Here is a 21,764-nt window from a genome sequence, read left to right as displayed (position 1 = left end):
TGCAAAGTATTACACTTAGTACACTTATGCAATCAACTGCACAAGTACAAAATGAGAAATGACTGTCTAGGAAAGAGTAGTGCAGAAAAGGATCTGGGGGTTATTGTGGATCACAACCTACATAGGAGTCAACAGTGTAACACTGTTGCAAAAAAGCAAACATCATGTATTAGCAGGAGTATTGTAAGCAAGATATGAGAAGCAATTTTTCCACTCTACTCAGTACTGATAAGGCCTCAACTGGACTATTGTGTCCAAAACCAGGCACCACACTTCAAGAAAGATGTAAACAAATTGAAGAAAGTCTAGAGGAGAGCAATAAAAATGATTAAAGGTCTAGAAAACAAGACTTTGGAGGAAAGATTTGAAAAAAAAGGAGTTGTTTAGTCTGGAGAAGAGAAGACTGACGGGGGACATGATAACAGTCTTCATGTATGTGAAAAGTTGTTATGAAGAGGAGGGTGATAAATTGTTCTTCTTAAACACTATGGACAGGACAAGAAGTAATGAGATTACATTGCAGCCAGGGAGATTTAAGTTAGACATTAGGAAAAACTTCCTAACTGTCAGGATAGTTAATCACTGCAAGTTATTACCTAGAGAGGATGTGGAATCTCCATCACTGGAGGCTTTTAAGAACAAGTTAGACAAAGTATCTGTCAGGGATGGTCTAGAACTTAGTCCTGCCTCAGTGCAGGGGACTTGACTAAATGATCTATCAAGGTCTCTTCTACGCCTACATTTCTAGGATTCTATATATATGTGTATATAAATCTCCATACACACACTTTTTTAATCATGTCCAAGAAAAGGAAGATTCCAAGGTATTTCTCTCTATGCCCTCCTCTAAGGGGATTTGTGACGGGATGGGTCACAGAGACCCCCTTGGGACTGCCACATGATGTGATGAGACCTCTGAGCCTGTTTTCCCTGGCAGCTTGGGAGTTCAGAACCCTGCCTTGTTGAGCCAGACATGTCAGTCTGCTCCAACACAGACCCAGGGTCTGAACCACATTCCCTCAAAACTGCAGACTTAACTGAAAACGACTTAAGAAGTGCTCCTGTCTCCAGCACCCAGATACCCAGTTCCCAATGGGGTCTAAACCCCAAATAAATTCGTTTTACTCTGTATAAAGCTTATTTAGGGTAAACTCATAAATTGTTTGCCCCCTATAACATTGATAGAGAGATATGCACAGCTGTTTGCTCCCCAGGTATTAATTACTTGCTTTGGGTCAATTTGCAAATAAGCAAAAAGTTATTTTATTAAATATAAAAAGTAGGATTTCAGTGGTTCCAAGTAATAACAGACAGAACAAAGTAAATTATCAAGCAAAATAAAACAAAAACATTCAAGTCTAAGCCTAATACAGTAGGAAACAAAATGCAAGTAAATCTCACCCTCAGAGATGTTCCAATAAGCTTGTTTCACAGACTAAACTCCTTACTAGTCTGGGCCCAATCCTTTCCTCTAGTACAGTCCTTGTTTCAGTTCAGGTAGTAGCTATGAGATTTCTCATGACTTCCGCCTCCTTTGTTGTGTTCCACTCCCTTGTACAGCTTAGGCACAAGGTGGGAATCTTTTGTCTCTCTGGGTCCCCTCCCTCCTTCTAAATGGAAAAGCCCCAGGTTTAATATGGATTCCAGTACCAGGTGACATGGTCACATGTCCTGTGAGACCCCCAAGCCTTCATTCTTCCCAGCCTGACTCACAGGAAAGCTTACAAGTAAACAGAGCCATCTATAGTCAATTGTCCTGGTTTATGGAAACCATCAAGATTCCAAACCACCATTAATGGCCCACACTTTGCATAATTACAATAGGACCTCAGGTTTCAGAGCAGCAGCCGTGTTAGTCTGTATTCGCAAAAAGAAAAGGAGTACTTGTGGCACCTTAGAGACTAACAAATTTATTTGAGCATAAGCTTTCATGAGCTACAGCTCACTTCATCGGATGCATCTGGTGGAAAATACAGTGGGGAGATTTATATACACATACAGAGAACATAAAACAATGGGTTTTATCATACACACTATAAGGAGAGTGATCACTTAAGATGAGCCATCACCAGCAGCAGGGGGGGGAAAGGAGGAAAACCTTTCATGGTAACAAGCAAGGTAGGCTATTTCCAGCAGTTAACAGGAACATCTGAGGAACAATAGGACCTCAGAGTTATATTTCTATTTTTCTAGTTTCAGATACAAGAAGATACATTTATACAAATTGAATGACCACCCTCAGTAGATTATAAGCCTTGTAATGATACCTGATAAGAGACCTTTTGCATGAAGCATATTCCAGTTACATTATATTCACACGCATTAGCATATTTTTATAAAATCATATGGAGTGCAACATCACAGGATTCTTAGCTGTCATTTAAATATAACAATTACATTTCAAGCCTGGTTCACGGCAAAGATAATCTTGAAACAGTCAACTGATTACTAGTGTTGAGTGCTTGTGACTATGGTTTCTGTATCACCTGCGATCATGGACTAATTCAATGCAATTTCATCGGGGTAAATTTAACCCACAAATTAAATGAAAGCAGATAATAGAAAGCATGCCATCAGTATGGTGTCTAGATTACATCGCTGTCAGGATATGAATAGATATGGGACAGGAAGAAGAGTCAATGCAATTTTCTCTGGTTTCTCTGCAGTCATCACTGAAATCTAAGAACATATCTGTGTGATACTTTTCTTTAGAACTGTGTGACCTGGTTTCTCTTAGAAAGCAATCCTGTAAGTATGAGATGTGCTGGTTTGTTTGAGAAAAAGAGCTAGGGAAATATTGGCCTAGAACACTATACTTAGTATTAGAAAGGTTGTATGGTGACATGACAAAGGTGGGGACAAAAGCCAGTGAAACCATCTGTGTTTTCTCAATATTATAATAAACTTCTACTTCTACTCTATGACTGCTCCTTTAAACTGAGTTACCCTCATTTTTCTTGGCCTTAATATTTGTCTCCAAAAATGCATAAGGAAGAACATTTTATGTGCTTTATAATAAGTATAAAAATATCCCCAGACATTCAGACCACAGATATAAACGCTTAAGAGATAATATTCTGCTAAGGAACTCAGTTTGATAGCTAGAGAAAGGTTCTTTCACTATTTCCACTTTTAAACTTTGAAAATGATTGCCATACTTTTGTTTTCAAAGAAACCTGAATTATTGAATGGATTATATAAGGTTTCAGGTATTTTCATAATGTTTGAAATTTGTATTCCTCAACTTAATAGGTTTACAATTAATTATGAAATGCTAACATTACGATTATTGGGAGAGTTTCAAAAGACAGTTTCCTTTTATTAAAGAATGTATATACAATTGCATTTTATTGAGGCGCTTTCAATAAAAGCAATCCTCACAAGAAAGGAAATATTTACATCGATGAAGTGAGCTGTAGCTCACGAAAGCTTATGCTCAAATAAATGTGTTAGTCTCTAAGGTGCCACAAGTACTCCTTTTCTTTTTGCGAATACAGACTAACACGGCTGCTACTCTGAAACCTTACTTTGCTTTGTCTCTCTTTGAAGAACTGCTTGCTGAAGCAGCTTTTTCTTTGGAGGATTTTCTATTTGATTGTTTAATTGCTGGGGTTACATGTCCTAAAAATATGCATGTACATGTATCTAGTGACTTCGATGGTACCACCTGATGCTATGCACTTTTCAAAATGGGGAGAATGTAGGCATCCAAATCTAGGGACTCATTTTTAAAAAAACTGGTGGACAACCTTACTTTTATACATGATATTGCTTTTGATCCCCAAGTGCTGTCTGAATGAAAACTTATATAGGCATAAAGGGTAGGATTTTACCCTTTACCCAAAGCACAAAAGATTAAGGAGCACAAGCCCTACTGAACATCAGTGGGGCATATTCTTCTAAATCCCTTCACGACTTGAGAAAAATCTCTCCCAAAAAGCAATACTTTCTCCACCAGTTACCTGTATTTTTCAAAAATGTCCAGCCACAATACAGTTTAAACTAGAAACTGAAACTGCAGGAGAAATTTCACTGGAATTTGGCCAAGATATGGATTTATACCTTTAATTTTATGAAGCGTTTCTAAGTTTGAATAACAATATAAGGTATATAGAATTATACAACTGTAAATTATACCCTTAGTAATTTTTGTCGCCATTTAAGAGAGGTTGAAGCTCAAATAGCTTATCAGATTCACGTACAGTATTAGTAGGTGGAAAAAAAGATATCAAATATGATACATTAAGTATGAATCAGCAGCTAACTATTATTAAGGTGACATGACATATACAAATAAATGTATATGGAAATGAACTTTATATAAACACCACTATTGATTTCAAGAGTGCTACAACTGGAATCAATGAATGCCCAAGCATATGCTGTGTCAGTTTCTTCATTTGGATAAGTATTATTTCACTTCTCCTCTTAGGATTGTTATTTATAATGTATGCAACATAGCTCAAAATGCTCAAAATGTTTTAGGCAATGCTATCATACAAAGAGATACCTCATAAACAGAGCTCCATGCAAATCTTGATAATTTTTCATTTTATTTTTTTTTAATTTCATTTCATTTTGTTTTATCCCCCGTGGGAGGAGGTTAGGTCCTGTCCCCAGGAGATGGGAGTCCCTGGGTGGGATGCTCGAGAGTAAACCCACCTTGTCCCCGTGAGGAGGGCAGGCCCCGAGGATGGATAGTGTTGGCGAGCAAGCCTGCCCTACACTCACCCACAGTGTTGGTTCCTATACCTCTGGCCTTGGCCTGGCTTCCTGCTCTGGGCATTCCAACCTGGTGCAACCATGGGGTTGCAGTGTAGCTCAAGTTTGATCCTGCCATCCTTCTATCAGCATGGGGCTGCTAGGCCAAATCTGAGCTGCTCTGCAACCCTGTGTACCATGTTGCAAAGCCACTCACTAAAATTTGGCCTGGCCACCCCCTTGTTATCACGGAGGAGTGGCAAGGCCAAACCTGAGCAGTGCTGCGACCCCATGTGCCAGGTCACAATGCCTGGAGCAAGAAGCCAGGTGCAGCCCTGCAGGACAGGAGCTGCTGCTGTGGGATGAGTGCATTTTATTAAATTTTATTAATTGCTTTTCTTTTTCTTTTGTTTTATTCATTGTTTTTCATTTTATTTCATGTTACTTCAGACTTGCAGAAAGCATGGGGCTCTAACTATAAACAATATTGTTAATTCCCTACCTAGCCTTATGAAGTGTTTGAACAAAAGCAACAATACCTAAACATACCAACCGTCTAGACAACAAGAATAATGTATCAAAAAAACTTATGGAGTATAAGTAATAGTAAACATTCTGTCAGAGATTTATACAATATCTCTAAACTGCAAAACAAGACAGGAAATGATTACTGACAGTGGGAAGATGCTTTTCTCCAGGTATACGTATAAATATACATGACCTTACATATCTGTGTACACACATATATTTCTATTTTCTTAGACTTACAGATTTGAATCTAATTTTTACATTGCTCCTCCTAAATAAATGATATCTCAGTCATCTGCTACCTGAACAGACAACAGCCATATCTGCTTTTTGCATGAGACATGAAAGTGGAGTAATTCATGTTAGCATTTTAGTCTGAACGCACTTCTCTACAGCCATATGCCATTTCAAATACATGCTAGACCATATGGTACAGTCCTTTAGAAAACAAATTCTGTAAAGTCATCTCATAACAAGCATTAATTCAACAGACTGAAGAACAGCATTTATTGTCCAATTATATTTTTCCTTGCTGTTTTTCTCAGAGCAAGTTGCACAGAAATTAAAGACAAATTTGCAACTAAGTAATACATTCAGGAAGACACCTAGGACAAACACATGTAACCATCCACCCTATTCCATGGAATAAAACAGTGTGTCTTCAGAAACTCACTTCATTTAAAAAAACAAGATTATTGGATTGTGAAATTTATTTCATGCTTTGATATGATTGTCTAATTTTACTTTTTTATCCTCCTGTCCCAAACTCCTTTCCCACAGCTCATTCACCCAGTTCTCAACTTATGAAGGAATTTTAGTTTGCATTCTAACATAGGAACGCCACCTTCAAACATAAAAGTTTTCGATTTTTCAAGAATGTTGTAAAACTGCATATCAAACCATACCCTAGTTTCACTGGCAACTATAATGAAGTCTCATAAGGGACCATCCTTTCTACATATAAAGGTTCAGTTTTATTTCAGAGAGCATGGCATTTAAAAAACAACAGGAGTTCTACAAAGACAGTAAGAAAAACAAAGATCTTCCTTCCTTCTCCACAGATCCTGAGTTAAAACTTTGATTGAAATTCAGGACAGGTTAAAACTGCAGTAAAAGTGAACAGCAATGTTGCTGCACTCTGAAAATAAAGTTTCAGGGTTTACTGGGACAAAAATTTGAGGTACTTATGTTGTACCTCCATGTTTATGGTTTTTAACATTTAATTATTTACACACAAGTTCTAAATCTCTCTCAGACAGCAGCTTGGAAGGCCCTACTATAGAGAAGTATACAGTATATTATGGTATAAAAAGCAGTAATGTTCTGAAGTTAACTGAGTCTTCTACTTTACCTGGATAGCAAGTGCTCGAGCTACAAGCCCTCTGAGGTATTGTAAAGGATCTTCTGGGCCTTCCCACTTACTCTGCCATGTGAGGGGACACTGAAATAAAAACAGATTAATTGGTTATGCAGTACAATTCAAAACTACAGATATTACTACTGTTTTAATGCAACTATTTGTATTACATTTAATTATCTGGAGACCAAGTGTAGTTTAAAAAGAGAGCAAGTATCATGATCTGAGCATACAACTATGAATTCCCAGCTCTAATGCAAACTCCTTACATGGTGCACAGACACAATGGTGACGGAGGCCATAAAGAGACTCTGTTTAACAGATAAATGTGACCTACCACTAGCATTATCCTTTTACAGTAAGGACAAAAACATTAACAGTACCTACTTGACAGGAGTGAGGTCAGTATTAACCAATGCCTGTAAAGTGGTGTGGGTCTTGATTCTGCAAGGTGCTCCCCCTTAATTAAATGGAAGTTGAGGGCACTTGGCATCAGACAGGAGGTACTAAGCACCTTGAAGGATCATGCCCTTGAAGATTAAGGGCCAGATTTTCAAAAGAGCTCAGCGTCCAACAGCTCTCATTGAGAACAGCATCAGCTACTGCATGCTGATGACATTTGAAAGTCTGGCCATTAAAGCATATAAGAAAGGATGACATTCGAAGTGAACTAAACAGTGCTAACTTTCACTGAATAAACTTCATCTTAATACAAATAATAGAAAAACTTTGGGTCTAGAGACTTTGGTATCATTTAAATAGACCAACAAACAAAAACAAGACAAAGAAAATAAAGAAAAAACATTATCTCTGTGGACGCTTTTGCTTAAAAAGCATGACTTCTGAAAGAGAGTTATAAAAAATAGTTACTTGCCCATTTTGTAACAGTTGTTCTTTGAGATGTGATTGCACACATGTATTCCACTTAGGGATGTATGTGTCTAGCGTGCCAGAGCCAGAGAATTTGCTGCAGCAGAACCAGTCAGAGCAGCATATGTGCCCTGCACACTGCTGTGGCCCCTGCCAAGATTATAAAAAGGTGGCAATGCCCTAACCGGGCTTCAGATCCTTCACATCAAAACATAGAAAAATGGGATCCAGAGGGGATGGGTCCTGGAAAACCTGTATGCTACAGCATCTCTAAGAACAACAGCTGAAAAGGTTACTTATCTGACTTATTTCTTCTTCAAGTGGTTGCACAAGTGTGTTCCACTCAGGTGACTCACAAGCAGTACCGTTAGGTGGTGGGGCTCAGTGTCCACTTAAACATGGCCTTCCCAAAATTTGCATCAATCTTTGAAGCAGTCATGATGGTATAATGATGAATGAAGGCACAGAGGACCAAGTGGCAGCCCTATAAACATCCAGTATTCAAACATCCTTTAGAAAAGCCACCAACGCAGCATGAGCGTTCATTGAACGAACCAATAGTCTTTGTGGCAGAGGGGTGTTTGCCATGGTAATACAGGAATTAATCCATCCAGAAATTGTCTGTGCAGGAACTGCTTGACCTCTCATTCTATCAGCATAAAAAAATAAATAGCTGGGGAGAAAGCTCTTAGCTTAGCCCTGTCCAGATAAAAGGTTAATGTTTACATTCCATTCAAAGTATGTAGATATTGTTCATCCTTATGTGAGTGTGATTTTGAGAATAAAACATGGTAAGTATATTGTCTGGTTCCAATGAATAACTGATACCACTTTGGTTAAGACCTCCAGATATGGATTCAAAGCCACTTATCTCTGAAAAATACCACTTATGGCAGGAGTGGCCAAAGTTACTGACCCTCCGAGCCACGTACGATAATCTTCAGAAGTTCCAGAGCCGGACGCACCTACCAGGGCTTGGGGCTTCTGCCCTGTGGCAGGGTGGTGGGGCTAGGGACTCTCACCTGCAGGCACTGCATCCTGCCCCCCTCAGTTCCCATTGGCTGGAAACCAGTGCTCAGGGCCAGGGCAGCGTGCGGAGCCCCGTGGCCCCCCTGCCTAGAAGCTGGACCCACTGCTGGCCACTTCCGGGTCACAGTGTGGCATCGAAACAGGTAGGTGCTAGCCTGCCTTAGCTGGGCAGCACCACCGATGGGACTTTTAACGTCCCGGTCGGAAGTCCTGACCAAAATGACTCAGTGCCTGACATGCTGTGATCCTGTACTGGGTCGTGACCCGAAGTTTGAAAAATGCTGATCTAGAGAGAGAGGCTCCATGTTTCAGAGCAGCTCAAAGTTATCAGATGCAGCAGAAGGGTCCAGGATGCCCCAGAGGCCTCTGATCCCAGTGCAAAGAATGCTTTGTAGTAGTGTGGAAACTGAGGCTGCGAAATGTGTTTAGGGTTTATTATTTTTGAATAGATTTGTGTATTTCTCATGCTATTAAGTAAAGAGCAATTTTTTTCTGAGTCTGTGTGTGTTATGTAGTACAGTAGTTCTCAAAGCCAATCCGCCGCTTGTTCAGGAAAAACTCGTGGCGGGCTGGACCAGTTTGTTTACCTGCTGCGTCCGCAAGTTCGGCCGATCGCGGCTCCTACTGGCCACAGTTTGCCGCTCCAGGCCAATGGGGGCTGCGGGAAGGGCAGCCAGCATGTCCCTTGGCCCGCACCACTTCCCGCAGCCCCCATTGGCCTGAAGTGGCAAACCGCGGCCAGTGGGAGCCGCGATTGGCCAAATCTGTGGACGCGGCAGGTAAACAGACCAGTCCGGACCGCCACGGGCTTTCCCTGAACAAGCGGCGGACCGGCTTTGAGAACCACTGATGTAGTATACCTATCATGTGCTCTTAAAGAGTTAACCATTGGATCCAGAATGTCCAAACTGACAGAGTTCTGGCAGAGAGTGTGTTTAAACTTCGGGGAAGTTTGGGGAATCAGCACTGGTCCAAGGAACTAGATTGCAGAGGTCTCATCTCTCAGGAGGGGGTACTAGAAAAAAGATCCCAAGCTAGGGGCAAGGCATGGATTCTGTTCAGACTCAAGGTTTAAAGCACATACAGATTCAGGATCTGGATCAGTCTTCTGAATATCCAAAGACAGATTGTGCGGGTACATTTTCTATTTTTTAAGGCACACAAAATTGTAAACATTTGCTGGCCAAATCAATGTATTACATTCTCTACTCTGTGTATTAAAAGACAGACTCTACTTTGCAATAGTATCATATTCTTTTAGAGATGAGTCAAAACAAAATCTGTGATCTGGGTTTAGAATAGAATTTGTAACTTCACTCCCTTTTATAATGTGATGTATTTGAGTACCTCAGACATCAGAAATATTCCAGTCCACAGTTAAGAGTTCTGCCCATTAGAGAGACATGAAGCTTGGGTTGGGCTTATTTTTTATTAAATATGCTCCACTTTCACTAGTCAAGTTGCCCCTTTATTCTTCTTAATGGTGTAACTAAAGCAGCCACAATGGCTGGTAAAAAGCAACTCACTTCTGAATTTTGATTTTTAAGTTAAGCTCCCCCTTGCATTCATCCCCAACCCAGTGTCTGGTGTCTTCTCTTCTTCCATCATATTAAGTCTTATGCAACCTGGACTGGAAATTCCTTGTGGCAGTGACTACAAATCACAATCTGATATCACTTACACTGGTGAGAATGAGTTTTACAACGGAGATGAAAATTGTCTGTGTCTTATTTGCCTGTATAGTGTCAACAACATATTTAATACTATTTACATTAACTACTACTACTATTACTACTGCAACTAATAGCAGTAAACAATTAAATATTCCAGAGTTTGCCTTTATTAACAGGTCAAAGCATATTCAATTTATAAGTCATATTCAGATAATCTCTTAAATTACTTAGCAAGGAATTCTTACATCTCTGTAAGATATTATACATTTTAGATTTAAGGTTTTTATGAGAAGTGGAGACAGACTGGACTCATCACACATTGCCCTGGGTATTCAGCTGCAGTAACTGTGTTGTCTTCTTCAAATGACATCTCTGATGTGGACATTATCAACCATCACCTTCCATCTTTTGAAGTTGTAACAGTGTTGGAAAACTTCCACTCTCCTTTGGATATCAGTCCGTATCATGACATTTCTGACATAACTGGCACTCTTTCTTCCTCTTCCTGGTTTGCATGTGATCTTTCCTGATGGCATGAGTGCTGGAAACATGTCACTTTGTGATCGGCAAGCTATGTGTCCAAAAAAGAGGTTATTCTTTTATCTAGGGTCTCAAGTAATTGTACTCTTTTAAAATTTATCCTTCTCAGCACTTCTTCATTTGTAGTTTTAGTTATCCAGCTAATTTTTAACATTCTTCTATTACACCAAAACCTGAATGTTCTGAGTCTCCTCCAAGTGTCCTTTTTAAGCATCTGGCTCTCACATCCCTACAGGAGAGTTGATCATATGTAGCACTTCAGCAATCAAGTGCAAATATGCAGTTTTAACTTTCAACAACACAGAAGTCTTTGAAAGTTGTTCTTCGTCATATCTTCCGTTTCTTGTTATTAGACTCCCTAAACAGGGGAACCTATTCACTTGTTCCATCATTCAACCATTGAGGTTTAGATGTTGCCTACCTTTTGCTTAATTATTATAAGACCTTCTCTTCCTAATGTTGATCCTCATTCTGTATTTCTTGCTGACACTGTTTACAGTAATACACAAGTTCTGAAGTTCTTCCTTAGTTGAAGCAATGCAAACTAGGTCATTAGCATATCTTATGTTGTTGATGTATACGCCATTGACATGTATGCCCTGGTTGGTGTCTTCTAAACTTTCCCTCATTATAGTTTTTACATATACGTTAAATAGTTGTGGAACTAGAAAGCAACCTTGATGGGCACCTGAAACTGCAATACTCATAGTTCATAGTTAATTTGGATTGCGGTTTTCTGTCTCTAGTATAGGCTTTTTATTAATTGTATATCTTGAGAGTCAATAATACATTCTTCAAGAGTAAGAATAAACGTGTCATGTTGGAATTTATCAAATACCTCTCATAATCTATGAACCTTCGCACGTCTCCCATGCTCACAAAAGATCCTCAAGGAAAGATTGCCTCCCTCTTGCCTATTCCTGGGCAGAAACCAAACTGACTACCACTAATTATGTCTTCAGATGGAGAGGTATTTATGTGCCAACAATTTTCAACAAAACTAAGTGTGTGGCTTATCAAGCTTATAGTTTGCAGTTGTTCACATTCTCTAGCATTAACCACCTTTGGTAGAGGAACAAAGACTGACCTCTTAAAGTCCTCCAGAAATTCTCCTGGTATGTATGTTTAAAAAGGCGTTCTAGCATTTCAATTGCAATACCATCCTCCCCAGCCGCTTTTCCTCAGTTTATGCTTTTTAATGTTCTTTCTGGTTCCCATATTGTAAAATGTTTGCTTTTTCTTCTCCTCTTTTGATGTCTGTATGTCCTAATTTTTCAAAATCATCAAAAAGTTCCTTCATGTATTCCATCCACATTTCCAGAACGATGATGTTTTCATAGCATGGCCTGCCATCCTTAGTTCCACTGAATTCCTTCAGTTCTTTTCTTGACTTCTTTATTTGTCTCAGTTTTTTGTGGTGTGATGAATCTTTGTAGTTCTTTCTGGTTTCATATTCTTTGATTTCATCACATCATAACTATGTACAACCTGCTTTTTTACCCTCTGACGGGTTGCTCTACTTACCTTCTGGTGATGCTGGGGATTAGCTTGGTCATGAGTTTTAAAAGATATATACCCTTTAATTACACAACTGAACATAAAGGTGAGGAAAGGGTCTCAGGTAGTTAGCTAAGCCAGTGCAGAAACATCAACAGCTAGTCAGCTCAGTACTTAAGTTAGGGAAACCAACAGTTTCTAGTTTTCCTTACAATTTTTTCTATACTATGTTCTTTATTACTGTCATGATTTTATGCTATTTTTAAAACCAAACTGCTTGCAAATAACAGTGGCAAAATCTAAATGTCAGACATCTACAATTCTGAATGTGGGATCAATGTAACTTTCCTGTGTTAGTATGGTACGTTGACCATTTGTGAATGCTCGCTATTTATCCAACCGATAACAGGCCTTATGCAGCTGTTACAGTAGAGCATATTTATATGCACAGGTTTCAAGAGTCATTTTAAAAACCTTTAGGAGTGAAAATTCTCCTCTATCTGTTTTGGAACATGTACTAAGCACCTATACTTTACAGTTCTCTTTATAAAACAAACAACAAGATACTACATATCACAGAAAAAACTGAGGAAAAGAAAGTAATTTGGGATGTCTATGTATAGAAAGTGAACCTATTTAGATTCACAGATACTAAGGTCAGAAGGGACCATTCTGATCATCTAGTCTGACCTCCTGCACAACGCAGGCCACAGAATCTCACCCACTCACTCCTACGAAAAACCTCACCTATGTCTGAGCTATTGAAGTCCTCAAATCGTGGTTTAAAGACTTCAAAGAGCAGAGAATCCTCCAGCAAGTGACCCGTGCCCCATGCTACAGAGGAAGGCAAAAAACCTCCAGGGCCTCTTCCAATCTGCCCTGGAGGAAAATTCCTTCCCGACCCCAAATATGGCAATCAGCTAAACCCTGAGCATATGGGCAAGATTCACCAGCCAGATACTACAGAAAATTCTTTTCTGGGTAATTCAGATCCCATCCATCTAATATCCCATCTCAGGGGATTAGGCCTATTTACCATGAATATTTAAAGACCAATTAATTACCAAAATCCTGTTATCCCATCATACCTTCTCCTCCATAAACTTATCCAGTTTAATCTTAAAGCCAGATAGACCTTTTGCCCCCACTGCTTTCCTTGGAAGGCTATTCCAAACTTCACTCCTCTGATCGTTAGAAACCTTCGTCTAATTTCAAGTCTAAACTTCCTGGTGGCCACTTTATACCCATTTGTTCTTGTGTCCACATTGGTGCTGAGCTTAAATAATTGCTCTCCCTCTCCTGTATTTATCCCTGTTATATATTTATAGAGAGCAATCATATCTCCCCTCAACCTTCTTTTAGTTAGGCTAAACAAGCCAAGCTCCTTAAGTCTACTATACTAGTTTCTAAATCAATTTAGTTAAATCAGTGCAAATCCTGTGTTTGAATTTGTTTAAATTAAAATTGGTTTACGTTTACTTTATAATGACTTCCCTTAATTCATAAACAACCAAACAGCTTCAAAACATTGAGGAAAGTGAACTGTCAGTTGGTCTTAATAAGCCATCCAACCTAGCCCAAATCCATCCTGGACTGTTTGTGTTGATGAAGACTGGTGGAAGCACAGAACCTCCAAAAGAAGACAGAAAGTAACCGCTACCACTATAAAGTTCCCAAAATGTCTCGTGGAAAAGACAAAGACTAAATTATGCCTCATGGTCTGATAATCCATGCTCAATTGGCACTGAGGTAGTGCTATTCTAATATGTGCATTTGGGGAGACAGATACAACAGGTTATGAGCCAAAGTAATCTTGGGGGTTTAGATCTGGAACAGATGGGTCCTAACAGATTTAAGCCTGGAATAGAGTTTGTTATGTTCTGTTTAATACTTCTGATCATAAAACCAAATCCCAGAAAGGGGGTAATGTTCAATTTATACAAAGTATACACTGCCTTTTGCTGTAGCAGGGACGGAGACTCCCCCAATGTACAGGAATTCATTTAACCAAGTAATAATTCCAAATATTTTGAATATTAATGGACTGTACGTTGTAATGCAAAGCGCCTGACAAAGCTGGCTGAAATTTTTACTGAGCATTAGAATTGCTCTAGATTAAAAAAAATTTCATACTGCTTATGGACAGCAATGCAATCTGCACTACATAAGCAAAGGGTGCCGATATATACAGAAAACTGTTGTATTTACCACTGTGAAACAGCAAAAAAATAGAGAAGCAGCAGCATTTTATACTAAAACATATTTCCTAGGATATCCTATTAGCAAAATTATCTCCAATATGTTTTAGTTGTAAATGCAAGTTTCACTAAAAGGGGTGTGATGCTCTATGGCTGAAATACGATCATTTATATAATTAATATTGTCACTGTTTAGACAACTGCAACAAAATTTGTACAAAGTATATCATGTAAGGTGTCAACAGAAGAGATATGATTTTCTAACTAAAATTATCCTGTTTAAATTCATGTATCATCAATGTAGATGAAGTTATGAATATTGGCTATAGATCTGTATCCCAAATGTGTTTGTTCTAGGGTAACACTCACCAAGTATAATCTACAGTGAAGCCAGACCTCTTTGTATTGAAGGCCCATGAAAGACTCTCACAATGGTCCATAGAAGAAACTCATTCCGCCCAAGATGGCTCTTCCTGCAGACCCTTTGGCCTGCAAGTGACCAATGGCTACCTCTGGGAGTCAGCAAGCCATGTAAGGGCATGTGACTTGCTCATTTGACTGTGCACTCCATCTTGTGCCTGTGACTTTCTACAAGTAGACTGTGAGCTTTGTTTGGGACAGTAAAATTCCATTCACATGGCAAAGGATATAAAAGACCCCGAATCATCTCCTCTTTTCTGCTCAGATTCTCTAGACTATGACTTACAACTAAAAGGAGCATTCAAATCTATGAACTGAGGACCTTCCAAGCTTTTGGAAGTTACCAAAGACTTTAGAAGCCAACAGTCTGTAACATCACTGCTACAAACCTGAGATAAGAACTTTGCAATTATTGTAGGTATATGATCTATTAACCATTTTAATGGTCTTCTTTTCACTTATAAATAAACCTTTAGATTTTAGTTATTAAAAGATTGGCAGCACCGTGATTATTGGATAAGATCTGAGTTATATATTGACCTGGCTATGTGGCTGATCTCTTGAGATCAGAAGAACCCTTTGTTTGATAAAATTTGTTTTCAATAACCACTCATCATAAAGTCTAGTGTCTGTGTGGTGAAATACATCCTGGAATGCCTAAGGAGACTGCATTTTTGACTTCTTGTTAACAAGTGTGATGAGACAGAAGTTTACTTTTGTACTGGCTTGGTATATCTAATCATAGAATAATCACTAGTTTGGAGTGGGTCTGCCCTATTTCTCAGCAGTTTGACCTGAATCTGGCATCCTCAGCTGTGACCCACTGAGGCACGTTGATGGGGATGGAAAACGATTCATATATTTTAAGGGATAACATGAATGATTTAGTTTGTGAGATATTATGAGATTTCAGCTGGAAATGCTATTCCAGGATCATTAATTCTACCATCTTTGTATATCCTTCATAGAGAAAAATCAGCTAATGTGCATAATATGCTCAGAAGCCCACACTGATTCTTAAAGCCAATAATTTTTAAAGTTTTCATTCTGAAAAGCCACAGTTATGTTTTCCTTAAAATAGTAATATTTGTATATTTTAGGATAGTTGAGTAGTTTGCGGGTTTTGTTTTACTATTTATCCTAATGTCAATAAAGAATTGTGCATACTCAGCACCTCTCAGTCCTTAGTACTCATCAAAGGTGCCAGAGTGATAGCACTTAAGGTAGAATTCATTTTTCTGGGCATGATGGCTGCACTGCCAATGTCTTTAAACTTCTAGGTATAAGAAAGTAGCTCTGTTTTAATTCTTGGACTCTCTCCTTATCCTACTACTTAAGAAAACCAATTAACAGAGCAGTTGTTTGTAAGGCAGATAGCTAACCACTAAGCAACAGATCGACAATTTAGTACAAAGGGCACTAACAGCCTTTAAATGGTAACAACATTTGGTGCTAAAACCCTGAACCAGTTTTGAACTATAAGTGACCAGACGGTGAAAGGTTCCTTATTTGATTAGGAATCCCCTGAAACATCTAATCTACCCTTGTGACAATTTTAAACAAACAAACCAAACCAAAGGTGAAATGTATATATGTATCTGAATTTAGCCGACTTTTGTTCAATGTCATAGTTACAGAGTAAGGATTTATAATGCTTAGTTAAGTGCATAATTTCTTTTTTCAAATATTAACTTACCTTCTGGTTTAATAAAGCACTTGCTAGACTTTGTACTCCAGAACTCAATAGTGAGGTGCCTCTGATGACTTTACTGAGAGCTGCAAGTGACTGATGGACACTTTGCACTAGGAGAATGGCATTGAATTGTTCAAGAATAATGAATGATAAGATTGGGGATCCTTGTTGCTCAGTAGGAGGAGACACCTTCTGATGAATCAGGTTGGAGTTCTAAAAATAAGAAAGTAGAATGCTCAATTAATAAACTCAAAGTGATAACTATATTATTATCCTACATATTGTTTTCTTTATACTCTCATTCATGATTATTTACTATTTGTAGTATAGAAGTCCATAGTAGTATTGTGCTAGGTGTTGCACAAACACAATAGTAAGAACAGTCCCTGCACTGAAGAGCTTACAATCTAAACAGACAAGGAAGACAAAGACTGGAAAGAGAAACAGAAGCATACAATAACTTTCCTAAAATTACAGTAGGCCAGTGGCCAAAGTAGACATACAACTTAAGTCTCCTGACTCCAAGTCTAAGGTCCTATCTGCTGGACTTCTGTGTCTTTTTAATGTGAGACAGGATGTACAGGACATATATTCCATTGTGTATATACAGTCCTATTAATATTTTTCTCTTCAGTATTTTTCTCTGTCACTGTATCTTTATTTTTTATAATACAATGAAAGGTTTTACTATGGAGATTCTTTATGACAATGTTAAAGTGGAAGCACTAATTCAGAATGGAATATGAACTCCGTTTTTAAAATTAATGATACAAGTAGTGAGACTGTTGGGTTAAGTAAAGAATATTGTGCAGATCCTCGTTTTTCAGTAAGAAAAGATAAAAATATCAGGGTTTTTTTTAAATACATTACTTTAGACAACTGCCATTTCAATCAAATAAAACATGCAATTTCAGGCATATTGTCACTTCTTTTATAGAATTCAAAGTCTATTTAGTGAAGTAGTGGGGTCCTGGTTCCAGTAATACAATTTCTAGTGCTTACTGGCCCATATGTGCCTCTCACTGAAGCACTGTCTTTTATTTAATATAGTTATTACACATATACAATGACTGTATATGAAGCTTTATTTTTCTAAATTGTTTATAGCATTTTTTTCTGCAAGACAACCAATTTTTCCCCATCAGGACATTAAACTTTCTACTAAATAATAACGGAAATACTGTTTTCATTGTTCTTATGCTTTCTTTTCACCTTCCCTGTCCATGCTCACTTCTCCCTCTCTTCCGCCCCCCACCCTCTGATTTTCATTTTCAATGGAAAGTAGCTCAGAGACAAATGACACTGCCAGAAGAAACTCATGGGGACTGTGGAAAGTCTGCTGGCATGATCTCCTTCACTCCAGGGAATGGGATGTTCCTGGCAGTGCTGGAAGAATCATGATCCTGCAGAAAATAGTCAGGAGAGAGAAATCAAAGATACTGGTTTTCCTTGTGTATTCCACATTCAATTGAGTACCCATACCCTCATGCTCCTTTTACAAGCTTCTTTCTTCAGAAGTATATCTTCTTTCATACCTTGTGCTGGATAGTTGTGGGAAGGTTAGCAATTGTTAATGGTTTATACAAATGTTCAGTTTTCTAGGGGTTTTGTTGCTGCTGCTTTTTTTTTTTAATTTTATTTTTCTGTTTCACCAACATTGGAGTTGTAGTGAGCGCAACATGGATGTAAACATTGTTCTTTTTTCTTTTCTACTATTAACAACGCCAAGATCAGTCCAACAAATGAAAGATGTATTACTCTATTCAGAGATTCCGAAGCCAGAAGATTGGTGAAACATCCAATTATGATTTTAAAATTGTCAGTGATGGAGAATCCACCACTTGTTAAATGTAAATCTTATTTCCAATCTGAATTTGTCTAGCTTCAACTTCCAATCATTTGATCATGTTATACCTTTCTCTGCTAAACTGAAGAGCCTATTAAATATTTTCCCCCATGTAGATACTAATAGACTGTAATCAAGGCACCCATTCTCTTTGTTAAACTAAACAGATTGTGCTCCTTGAGTCTATTAGCTAAACTGAAGTTAATTAAACTAGGCTGATTTACACAAGCTGACGATTAGGCCCAGAACTTTTATATCTTATGAAAGTGGAACTTTCAGTCACGTCTTGTGAAGCAGAAACCTCTTTCACGTGGCTAATAAGTGGTACTGGTATCAATTGCCCCTTCATTGTAAGAAAAGCTTCATGGGGAGGGTATTAATCAAACAACAAAGGAAAGAAGAAAAACTCGGAGGGATAAAATAAAACGGGGAAACATATATGAAAGTGTATTTATAAGGATAACAAGTAAGTAAAATAGAGGTATTCATATTAAATCTTGCCAGTCTATTTCTTAGTACAGTGCTGTAAATATACTTAACAATATTTAACTGTATGTTGGGGAAAGAAAGGGTACAGGCTGGGCTGATAGGTACTGATTCTCAGCCTTGAAGATGTGTTCAAGATGATCATGATATTTAATATAACATAAGTTGGGGGATGCTTGGATCTGAGTTTTTGGATTTGGATCATTTTAACTATAGAAGCCACTTGCAAAGTTCAGGTCTGGGTTCAGAATTTGAGTAACCTCAAAATTCTCTGGTATTTGCAACTGGGATTTTGATGTTGGTCCATCCCTAAAAATCATGTTTGGCCTTGAATGATCAGAATCAGAAAATTCCACTTCTGTGAGGAAAGTGAGAAAATTGAAATTCAAATAGGCTATAGTAAGAGAATTACATGGTGTAAATCTGTAATACAGATTTTACTAAAACAAGGTTTTAATGCTCTAATTTTAAAGCAACTAATTACCTCTTCCTCTTCAATAATGAATGCTCTTAACTTTTCACAACTTTGCAAATCACTCTTAAGTAAAGCCATTAACAGAAAATTACTTCTGACATAATTTTCTAAGGATCTTGATTGTTTAAAAATGATGCAGTGCAATGATATTACTAATAGATAATGAAATAGAAAATGGAACCAGCAAGAATAAAAGACTCTTCTTAAACCATTACTTTATATCAATCAGAATTTATCATTCAATATGTAGGCATAGAATAAGATTAGACATTTAACTAGGTGGTATAGTGTGTGATAACTCTAGATGACGTATTCTGATTTTCATTGTGCTTGGGCACTAAAATAAGGACATAAAATTAGGTTTATTGAGTTCTCAAGATCAGTTATGTACCATATGAAAAAGTGGTTTTCCTTTCCAGTATATTTACTGCATGATTTCAGAAGATATATCAATCTTGTTATAATTACAACTCTAATGAATACTAATAATATTTTATTTTTATCTTAAACAGTTTCAGTTTTATAGTTTAACCTGTGCTATACAATCTACCTACTACATTATGCTGAAATATTTGTAGCGTTGTGTTTTATGGAACAAGGCACAAACTAAGTTACATGTCCAAGTAGTTATCTCTCTCCTAGAAGATGAAAAAGTAGGTAAACTACATTTGATTTTACACTGACCTTCCCTACAAAACACAGAAGGAGAGCTAATATTCTGGTATTAGTTTTTCACAATTTAAATGTAAAATGAAAACTCTTAAGAGATATTCATGTTTTCAAATACCCACTGTCATCTTTATTTCACACTTTTGTTTTGAGTTTATTTTAGAGCTATTCACAATTCAAATTTATTCATCACTTGACTTATTATCTTGAGGTATATTACCAGTTTGTAAATATTATTGTACATGCAGATTATTACCCAATCCATATTTCTGAAGCAACTGTTCTGAGATAACAAACTCAACTCATAGTAACAATATACTGTATTGAATCTTAATCATGCGATGAATACACTTTATAAAATATGTTCAATAAGCCACATATACCTCAAAATCACTATTTTGCTAATTTGCAAAATATTTTTGTTCACATGATCATTTTCCATTGATTTCCTAAAGGTAAAAATCAGAGAAGTACCCACGGTGAAAGTGACTAAAGGCCCTGGCTTTATTTAAATTAGATCAAATCAACATCTAAATCTGCTTTGCAGTTCAGGTGACGGTCTACTTTTCTATTTCATCTGTGCTCACAAGGAGCTGTAGCTCACAAAAGCTTATGCTCAAATAAATTTGTTAGTCTCTAAGGTGCCACAAGTACTCCTTTTCTTTTTGCAAACCACCTTGTTATCACATCTATTCTATCCGTATTCTAGTGCATCACTAGTGAATTTATAGCAGCAATGTCTGAGAACTAAACAGCTCACCAAAAGAAAATAGTGTGAGCAACCTGTTTTCCCTTTCAATTTTCTATTCTTTATGACTACTCACATGGGGAGGAGTCAGAAATGCATATGAAAATTAGACATGAGAGATGAAGTGGGGAAGTGGACTAACTTGGAAAGAACTGCTGAAGTTAAGTGTGCTCTTTCTAATCCAAAACAATTAGGGTATATTTGTACCTTTAACCTCAAATACCATTTTATGTGTTTCATAACCAACTGTGCATCATCAACCTTTCTGTCCATCTTTGATACCTGCAACATTGCTTCTATTTCACCTTTGCTGAAATCTCCACAGTTAGAGGGCCTTCCCTTCACCCTCTCTCCGGTTCTTATCACGCAGACAGAAAGCAGAAGATCAGAAGTCCAAAGTAGGCAATGCAATGTTTATTGGGGTTAGTTTCAAGCAAGTATATCCACAGCTCTGATGCCGCAGAGCCTTGTTTTCCAGTGTACCATTTACCCCCCTCCTTAACAGGCCTTAATATAGCTGTAATACACGCTCCGGTCCTACCTCTTTCAATTTATGGTCATAAAGGGTTCAGTTTTGTGGGGTCGTGAGTCTGCGGTCTTCATACCACCTCTTTTGTATCCCTTGGGATGGGTAAGGAGTAAGTCTGTGTTCTGGCCAAGGCCAGGCTTTTCTTTGGCTTTTAGTGTTTCTTATGCCTCCCCCCCCCGCCCCTGGTAACTGGTTGCTTGATCTTGGCTTGACAGAGGAGCCAGGCAGCTTTTCAGTGTTTGCTTGTATATTACACTCCCACCATGCCGGTAACACTTTAAGTGTTCTTATTTGTTAAACATGTTAACTGTTCTTATCTGTTCCCATTATACTAACAAACACATCTGGCCAGGCAAAACCAACACACATAGTGTCTTTGTCCTTTGTTGACACATATTAGTATAAAATATAAAAGTATATACATATAAAAATATCAAAAATCAAATGGAAAACACAAAATTCTATCTCAATAAAAAATACAGGACTGAATCTTACATTATTACTA

The 21,764-nt window shown here is 37.8% G+C and overlaps 1 protein-coding gene across 3 annotated transcripts in view; it reads right to left on the bottom strand.

Annotated features, from left to right (window-relative positions):
* DYNC2H1 (dynein cytoplasmic 2 heavy chain 1) overlaps window positions 1-21,764 on the bottom strand; it is a 402,215-nt gene that overhangs the window by 62,912 nt on the left and 317,539 nt on the right. For all 3 annotated transcript variants that reach the window (XM_038380308.2, XM_038380318.2, XM_043504200.1), the window contains 2 exons: window positions 16,510-16,719; window positions 6,581-6,670 (listed from right to left, as the gene is read on the bottom strand). In XM_038380308.2, coding sequence (XP_038236236.1) covers window positions 6,581-6,670; window positions 16,510-16,719 — 300 coding nt within the window. The remainder of the gene's footprint in view (window positions 1-6,580; window positions 6,671-16,509; window positions 16,720-21,764) is intronic.

This window comes from Dermochelys coriacea, chromosome 1 (assembly GCF_009764565.3).
Source record: "Dermochelys coriacea isolate rDerCor1 chromosome 1, rDerCor1.pri.v4, whole genome shotgun sequence".
NCBI classification, from domain to species: Eukaryota; Metazoa; Chordata; order Testudines; family Dermochelyidae; genus Dermochelys; species Dermochelys coriacea.
This window is presented reverse-complemented; position numbering and strand designations above follow the sequence as displayed.